At 57.2% G+C, this 8,414-nt stretch overlaps 1 protein-coding gene across 10 annotated transcripts; it reads left to right on the plus strand.

The window, feature by feature from the left end:
• Positions 1–351: 351 nt before the first annotated feature.
• KLHDC8A (kelch domain containing 8A) lies at positions 352–7,830 on the plus strand. 10 transcript variants are annotated; one of them, XM_074351964.1, is made up of 7 exons: positions 352–445; positions 559–789; positions 1,144–1,739; positions 4,567–4,731; positions 4,961–5,176; positions 5,774–5,875; positions 6,750–7,830. In XM_074351964.1, the coding sequence occupies exons 3-7, from the start codon at positions 1,364–1,366 to the stop codon at positions 6,941–6,943; spliced, it is 1,053 nt and encodes a 350-aa protein (XP_074208065.1). In that variant the 5' UTR covers positions 352–445; positions 559–789; positions 1,144–1,363; the 3' UTR covers positions 6,944–7,830. The 10 variants fall into 10 exon arrangements, 7 of the variants coding, with proteins under 7 accessions (XP_074208065.1, XP_074208066.1, XP_074208067.1 ...); XM_074351965.1 differs by having other exon boundaries at positions 427–445; positions 697–789; XR_012501892.1 differs by lacking the exon at positions 352–445 and adding an exon at positions 6,253–6,334 and having other exon boundaries at positions 452–789; positions 6,750–6,887.
• The last annotated feature ends 584 nt before the right edge of the window (positions 7,831–8,414 follow it).

Genomic DNA, 8,414 nt, shown 5'->3' on the forward strand with positions numbered 1-8,414 from the left:
AGGCAATGTGGGAGGGACCACCCACGTGTTTGTCTTTCTGGGTTTGTCTCTGGCTGTGTGTCCGCATAACTGTTCATTTGTCAGTTTCTCTGTGGATTGAGTATTTCGGGGGGGTGGGGGTAAGATTATGTGTATGTTATGGATATATGCGCAGGTCGGTGTGTAAACTGCTTGGATGCACCTGTGTCAGGTCTGCGTGTGCCACACCCACAGAACTTGTTTCTATTAGGTTAAACCATTTGATAAAACCTCCCCCAAAGCAAAGCCGACTATTGAGCCAGACAAAGTGGGTCTGTGTACTGTAGATAAACTGGGTAATTGGACTCTCCGCCTCCTCATCCAAAACAAACACTCACAAACCGCCCACCCCCACACTGGAGGGAGTCTGGTCCCGTCATCTGGGTACTTGGCGTTAGTGCCCGGCTTTCCCTGAACAGGAGACAAGGTGAGCGTCTACGGCCGGGCCCTTTCCCTCCCCCGCGGGCCGGGCGCCGCCAGGGTTTATGTAAAAGGGTCACGGCTCGCTCCGCCGCGGGGCGCACGCGGATTCCTGCACAGGTGTGGCGGCTGCCGGCGGGGATGTGCGAGGAGCAGGCGCGCCGGCCTCCCCCCAGCCCCCAGCGGCGGCTTCGCTTCTCCTTCCTGCTCCTCGTTTATTCTCCTCATCTGCATGTGTGACGGCGGTGTGCGGACTAGGGAAGGACAGAGCGCCCTCTCCCCTGCTGGCCGCGCCGCTCTCGGGTAATGCGCTGCCTGCGCCTCGCCGCCGCGCTCCTCCGGCCTGGCTGTGTAAGTGGCGCGGGGCGGGGGCGGGGGCGGAAGATCGCGGGGATGGGGAGCTGGGAAGAGGCAGGCGTCGGCGCCGAAAGGTGTTAACTCCTTGCTTCACCGGGAGGCGGCCGGGCACCTGGAAGCCCAGAACGCCCCCGGCCCCTCGCGCGCTCCGCTGGTTTCCGACCAATCGGCGGCGAGAGCCACGGTGGACAAAGCTGGGCGGGCGTGATGCTGCCGCGGGGTGGCGCCCTCGCCGCCGCGTCTTCCCTTGAAAGTTGGCGGGGGGCTGGGAGCCCGCGCGCCCGCCCACGCCGGGAGCCCAGGGCGCTTGGCCCTGGCTGCCCTTGATTCGCCCCATTCCTCCTGCAGGGCCAGGAGCGGACGCCGCCGGACCGCTGAGGCTTGAGGGACGGTAAAGCGCTGGCCGGCGTCGGGGCCCTTCCTGGGGGTCGGGCGGGAGCCCGCGGACGGGAGCGAGATGGAGGCGGCGAGAGGGGGCGCGCAGTAGCCGGCGGATCCCCGGGTTCGCACCTCCCCCGGCACCCTGGCGCTCGGCGGGGTCGCGGCGGGCGGGGCCCCCGGGGCTGCCATGGAGGTGCCTAACGTCAGGGACTTCCAGTGGAAGCGCCTAGCGCCACTGCCCAGCCGCCGGGTCTACTGCTCCCTGCTGGAGACCGGGGGGCAGGTCTATGCCATTGGGGGATGTGATGACAACGGCGTCCCCATGGACTGTTTCGAGGTCTACTCCCCTGAGGCCGACCAGTGGACCGCCCTGCCCCCCCTGCCCACAGCCCGGGCCGGGGTGGCCGTCATCGCCCTGGGCAAGCGGATCATGGTGATCGGGGGTGTGGGCACCAGTCAGCTGCCCCTGAAGGTCGTGGAGATGTACAACATTGATGAGGGCAAGTGGAAGAAGAGGAGCATGCTGCGCGAGGCCGCCATGGGCATTTCCGTCACGGCCAAAGGCGAGTGGGGCCAGGGCTGAGGGAGGCAGAGAGAAGGGAGTGGGGGGGTCAAAGGGAAAGGGAGTGATGCCGACACTGGGTTGGAGGCCATGATCATATTCCTGATCCCATTTGATCCTTAGGGTGGACACTGAAACTAGAGGCCAGCTTGCCTTATTTTATAGATGGTAAAACTAGGACTCAGCAAATGCGGTGTCTAGTAAATCCATATGATGCCAGAGCTCCCCTCCACCGCACCAGGCTCCTCCTAGCAAGTGAGCAGGCCTGGCCAGAGGGGAGAGCCAGAGGGTTAGTACAATGTCTCTGTAGGTCCCTTCATTCCACAGAATGACCAGGCTTCCCACCCACAGCACCAAATCCCCTGAAATCTGCCTTGCAGGTGCCACTACTTCCAGACATATATTTGGGGTCCTGAGGATGTTCACGCCATCCTCGTACCATCTCCAGGCCCCACTGGGAGGGCTTTGGGACCTGATTCCAGGAACTTCTCCCTACCATCTGCCTCCTAATCTCAGAGATCCTGATGAGTGGAGATCAGAATATTCCTGAGGGTCCTGCCCCTGTGGTATCTGGCCCAGGTTCACTAAGTTTTCAGGGCGGGCATGTGCTGAGCACGTAGCTTTGTGATTCTCATTTCACTCTCTCCAAGCCCATCATTTCCTTCTTTTCAGGCCAGATACAGCCCAGAATGTAGAGGGGACTCTGAAAGCTCTTCTGCTAAAACACACAGGGTTTTATGGGAAGTGGTCCAACAGGAGTTAGGAGACCCCAAGTTCAGATCAGAGAGGCTTAGTGGGATGCAACTTTCCCTCCCTCTCCTACAAAAACCATCCCAGCTGCCTGTTGCGTCTCCTATAGGTTAGAAACCAGTATTTCTTGAGCACCTGCTCTGTCCCTGACACAGTTCTAGGTCCCAGGGAGGAAGGCAAGAGGCAGAAGATCTGATCCCTGCCGTTAGGAGCCCAGGTCTGAAACCAATGAAGGTGACCAGAGAGAAACTCTAACTCAGAATCCCTCAGGGTAGAGTGGCCAGTGGGGCCTCCTGAACTCCCATAAGGAAGTAAGGAAACTGGAAGGAAGGAAGGAAGGAAGGAAGGAAGGAAGGAAGGAAGGAAAGAAGGAAGGAAGGAAGGAAGATGGAAAACATGGAGGCCCATGGGGAAATGGAGAGGGAGCGGGCTTCAATAAATGGTGCTGGAAAAAAAAATGATGCTGAAAGATTAAGAACTAACATTTATTGAGTCCTTACCATAGGTGCTTTTAAATATATTAATCTCTTTGACCCTCACAACCTGTCTGATGAGGTAAGTGCTATGATCATCTTCATTACAGTGAGAAGTAATATGAGGCCCAGAGAGGTTAAGTAACTTGCCCACCGTTACACAGCTAGCAGGTGATGGTTGAGTCTGTGCTCTTAACTATGGCATTGAGTGGGCTCAACAGTTTACTAAGAATTTACATGCCTTTGTGCCAGGCTTTATACCAGATGCTGGGGCCACAGGTTAACAAATTCTCAAGGACCTAACAATCTATTGAAAGAAACAAAGACGATTTCAGTAACGTGTGGCAAGTGGGGTGGTGCGGATGCCATGGGAGGCAGTGAACCACTGCGGTCAGCCCACCTTACAGTTCAGGGACACCCAGGTGACTCTGAAAGAATGACTAAGAATCAGGTGCAGGAGCGCTGGTGTGGAATGGATGGGCGGGTTCCCAGCTGGAGGTATGCAGGTGAACCAGGACTGAGAGAGGTGGCGTTTGTGTCAGTAAATCACTCATTACAGAGGCCCCATCTCCCAGCCACAGGCTGGGGTAGGGATTTTTTTCCTCTCTCTTTAGTAAGATTAGAAAGTAGAAAAAAGTAGTGCTCATCCCTGCAAGGCCCTTGAAGAGTAAAGGCCTCTTAGAGCCAGAAGTGGTGAAGACTGGCGACTAAGAGAGAGAACCCCACGCAGGGATGGGTCCCCGGGAAAAAGAGAGCCCTAGGGGGTAGGGCTCTGTCCTTAACAGGCTGCACGAGGTACTGGGGTGAGGCTCAGGGAATCGTGGATGCCTTGCCCTTCTCTTGGGTGCAGTGTGTCAGGGAAGTGCCTTGAGAGGCCGCCTGCAGCCAAGAGCGCTGGAGAAAGGAGGGGACTCGCTTCTCTTCTCAGAGTGCCTTGCCCACTGCCTGGACAGGGTTTCATAAAGGGGCCAGTTTGCTCTCCTCCCTCATTCACCCCTAGCCCTGTCCCATCCAGTGCAGGGTGCCTCCTGGAGCCCACATGCTCTTCAGTGTGTGAAGGAGGATGGCCTTCCTCAGTCCAGACAAAGAAGGAAGCAGCAGCAGTCCAGTGTCCCCCAAGGCCAATGACAGCAGGGCTGACCTCATTTCCTAAGACTCCCACTAGCCCTAGGGATATCTAGATCTGGGAGTGCCTGGGGAACAGGCCACTCCTGGAGGGCATCAAAGGAACTCCTTCCTCTTTGGCATCCCCTCTGTCTGCCCAGGAAGGAGGAGAATGGAGGGGTCAAGACCTGCAAAGGGTGGTCCAGGCCTAGACTCCACCAAGTCTGCCTCTCGGCAAGGCTTAGCATTTCAAGCTTAAGCAAGGGCCAGGCACCAAGACAGGCTAAGGCATGTAGGCCTGACATGGCTTCGAAAAGACCCAGGCTTGACCATAGCAGGAACTTTTAATGGTGCCACCAACTCATTCTCTGGCAGAGCAGTGGTTGTGAAACTGGTCTGGCCTCAGTGCTGGCATTCAAGGGGTTAACAGAGGCTGGCCATGGTAGAGGATGAGTCCGATGGCCTGTCTCATGGCGTCTGTTGTGTGGTCTTTCTCCTTAGATTACAGAGTGTACGCGGCAGGCGGGATGGGCCTGGACCTCCGTCCACACAGCCACCTCCAGCACTATGACATGCTCAAGGACATGTGGGTGTCTCTAGCACCCATGCCCACCCCGAGATATGCTGCCACCTCCTTCCTCCGGGGTTCCAAGATCTATGTGCTGGGTAAGGACAGGTTGTCTGTCCCATGTCTGTCCCGCCTTCCCTCCCCTGGGTCAGTTCCTATTGGAAGCAGTGCCTGTCTGTGTGCTGAGCATCTTCTGGGCACTGGGGTTTATCACGCCACCCCACCTCTCAGGGAGCTTCCTGTGTGATCCAATCAGAAGGGGCAACCCAGCCCCAATGCTCAGGGGCTTACTCTGCTTGCCCAATCCCCGCCCACTCTGGCCTCCAGGGGGACGACAGTCCAAGTATGCGGTCAACGCCTTCGAGGTCTTTGACATCGAGACTCGCTCCTGGACCAAGTTCCCCAACATTCCCTGTAAGCGGGCCTTCTCCAGCTTTGTGACCCTGGATGACCGCTTGTACAGCCTGGGCGGCCTGCGGCAGGGTCGGCTCTACCGGCAGCCCAAGTTCCTCCGGACGATGGACGTGTTCGACATGGAGCAGGGTGAGCCGGGCGCCGGCCCCTGGCTGCCCACCTTTGCTCTGGCTGAATCCCCCACCTTACCCCCATCCCATCCATCCGCCCAGGCCCACTTTTCCAGCTGGGAGTGCTTTCCAGAAGTGTGAACACCCCTCTCCATTCAGGGATGCTCTTGGGAGCAAATTCTTTGATCTGTACAGGGCTCCCTTTGATTGGCTGGTTGTTTTTATCAAAGCCTTTTCCATCTATTGTCGCTTCTTACAACATCCAGGCAGGGCCAGGTGAGGGAGGGCTTTTTCCTGCTTTTTGTTCACAGAGAAACAGAAGGATCCGGACTCCTACACTCTGCCTCTAGTCAGCCTCCTCTCCAGCTTAGAGCCTGTGAGAGCAGAGGCAGAACTAGGTGATTCGTTATAAGAGATTATGGTCCCCTGGACTGCAGCACACATGGGGGAAGGTGGAGGCCATGGAGAGTCTTTCCAAACAGCGTTGTATCTGCACTGGGCGTGAAGGGTAGATGGAGTGGACATGCTGCCTCAGCTGCGGGCTGTTTGTGTATTTGGTGGGGGTGGTCAGCAGCTAATTCTCTGTGTGTCTCCTGCCGCCCTCCGTGGCCTCCAGGGGGATGGCTGAAGATGGAGCGCTCCTTCTTCCTCAAGAAGCGGCGGGCAGACTTTGTGGCCGGCTCTCTGAGCGGACGGGTCGTAGTGGCTGGAGGACTTGGTAAGGATGGAGCTTCCGGGCTGGCTCTGTGGTTCAGGTGCTCGGTGGATCCTTGGCAGTCTGCATGAGCAGGAGAAGGGGCTGGCTCCTTGCTCACCACCTGCCTACCGCTTTATTCCAGAGAATTCAAAACGCTCCCTTCCTCCCACCCTGGATGTCGTATCTCCATGTATGGGCCCCAGAAGTGGTCTCTCTGGCCTCTCACACAGGGGAAACTGAAGCCCACAGAGCATAAGGGACATACTGATGACCGTGTCACACAGGGTTGCTGTGCACAGGTCCTTGGGGCCTTTCCAGGAATGACTGGTGGTAAAAAGTGTGGCAGGGATTGGCCTCGGTCTTCTTTCTCTGACCCATCTCTTCTCCCTGGATACCAGCTCCATCACGGAGTAGGAGGGCAGTCTGATCGAATACGTTATTCTAATGAATTCAGCATTTGCTGCATGACCCCTCCCGGAGGTGAGCGGCATTTTGAGGGAGGGACCCCGACATCACAGGGGAGAGATGGGCAGTGTCCAGGCACCCAGAGTTTACTCAGCGCGGACAGACCCCCACTCTACCCACGCAGGAAAGGAGCTTGATGTGAGCCGGACCACGTGTGCAGCTTTCTTAGGAAAAGGCAGTTGTGTCTAGAAACTTCTAGTAAAAGCAGGAGGTAGGGAAAGAAAGCTTAATCTTGAGGAGATGAAAAGACAGAGGAGGCAGGAAGGGCGAAGTGGCAGTTTGAGAAAAGGGTGGGGAGGGAGCAGTTCCACAGCCAGGGAAGTTTGAGGATGCCTGGCCTCTGTGGTGGGGATTGGGGGTTAGGGGTGACCACCGGCACGGATTGGTGGCTGGACTCCTTTGTGAGATTTGGTTCCCTCGGCACTTTTAGGCAACCAACCCACTGTCCTGGAGACAGCGGAGGCATTCCACCCGGGGAAGAGCAAGTGGGAGATCCTCCCCGCCATGCCCACACCCCGTTGTGCCTGCTCCAGCATCGTGGTCAAGAACTGCCTCCTGGCCGTGGGAGGTGTCAACCAGGGTCTGAGCGACGCCGTCGAAGCCCTGTGTGTCTCTGACTCCTAGCCGTCCCTGGGCCCAGTGCCTGTGTCCTGGATCGGATCACCCACTCTTGACAAGAGGAATGGTCTCGTCAAAGCAGTTTGGGCCGCTTCCCAGTATGCCGGCTCCTGTCAGCGGCCAGTGGGGTCAGGCCCTGGGGCCCTGAGTGACCTCTCCACCTCCAAACCCTACCCATCCCCGGAAACTGCAAGGAGTCTGGATGACTCTGCCGGCCCCGCCCCCTCGCCAGGGCTCAGGTGACCTCTGGGGAGAGTCCTCACTTGCTGCTCAGGCAGAGGGAGGTACAGGAGTGCCCCGCCTACCCCGCTCTGGCCTTACCCCTCCCCATCTGCAGGATGGGAGATAGGCAGGGCAGTTCTCACCCAGAGGATAGCTCCTTATAGCTGTCCTTTCCCCGGCTCTGCACCAGTCTGACGGCCTCTTAGGATGGAAAATGGAGAAGGGTGGCATGGATACCAAACCCCTCTTCCCTACCTTGGTCTACATTCCCTTCCCCCTTTGGTGGCCAACTGTGGGCCTGCCCTGGACCTCATCTGCTCAGCAAGAACTGACCCTGGAGCTGGAGACTTGGAAGAGGAGTCGGGTTCACGTGGACTGGTACAGGCCAGCAGCCTTGGCCAGGAAGGACCCAGGCCTCTCGGGGTCCCGATGGGAATGTGATGATGGGGAAGGAGCAGACTTCCAGCCCAAGGTCTGCTCCCCACTTTTCTCTCTCCATTTCTCCTTTGGTCACCCCTCCCCACCAGAGGCCCAGCCCTTTGTCACGGACAGCCCAGAGTGTTTCTGCGTGAAACCTTCTCATTTACACTGTGGCATCAAAATCCACGAAGGATGGACTCATTGCACTCTGGTTAACAGCAGCAGCACAATGATTAAAATCTATATTCCTATCTTCTCTGGCACCCTGGTGCAGGGGTGGGGTGGACAGTGTCTGGATGTGTGGAGGGGACCGCATGAAACAGTCCCTCTGACATTCTCAGGCTAAATGGGATTCCAAGTGACCAGCTGTTCTTGGCTGTCCCCTCTGAGGACACCTCCACCTTCAAACCACCCCTCCCCCACCAGTCACCTCACTGCTGATAGAACAGCGCACTTTCCATCTCTCAAGCGTGGACACCCCTGAGTGTGTTAGGAAAAGTTTGCGCTCATTAGCTGACTTCCTCATCAGATTACTCCTCGTGTCTGGCCTCAGTTCGTTCCGCTCAAGATCATTTCTGTCCTGCCCACTGTAGAAAGGGAGTTGCTCACAGATGTGAAAGCATGAAGGACACGCCCCCTTCTAGCTTACAAAGCACCCCTTTCTGATTCCCAGTTATTTTTAAAAGCTAGGTTAGCACCAAGGGTACAAAGATCAAAAAACTACCTGTCCTGGAGGGGCTGTGGGGGAGTCAGCTGCCCCTCACTAGGCGGTGGTACAGTTCTTTCTCATGAGGCAGGAACAGTAGAGGAATGCCTGTCCGGATCTGAGGGGCCA

Source organism: Camelus bactrianus, chromosome 23 (assembly GCF_048773025.1).
Source record: "Camelus bactrianus isolate YW-2024 breed Bactrian camel chromosome 23, ASM4877302v1, whole genome shotgun sequence".
In the NCBI taxonomy this organism is placed as follows: domain Eukaryota; kingdom Metazoa; phylum Chordata; class Mammalia; order Artiodactyla; family Camelidae; genus Camelus; species Camelus bactrianus.

What these genes read in the sequence shown, in the direction of transcription:
- KLHDC8A (XM_074351964.1), top strand. Translation starts at nt 1,364, where the DNA reads ATGGAGGTGCCTAACGTCAGGGACTTCCAGTGGAAGCGCCTAGCGCCA. An exon ending in CATTTCCGTCACGGCCAAAG is followed by an intron (nt 1,740 to 4,566) that starts GCGAGTGGGGCC and finishes CTTTCTCCTTAG; the next exon opens with ATTACAGAGTGTACGCGGCA. An exon ending in CGTAGTGGCTGGAGGACTTG is followed by an intron (nt 5,876 to 6,749) that starts GTAAGGATGGAG and finishes CGGCACTTTTAG; the next exon opens with GCAACCAACCCACTGTCCTG.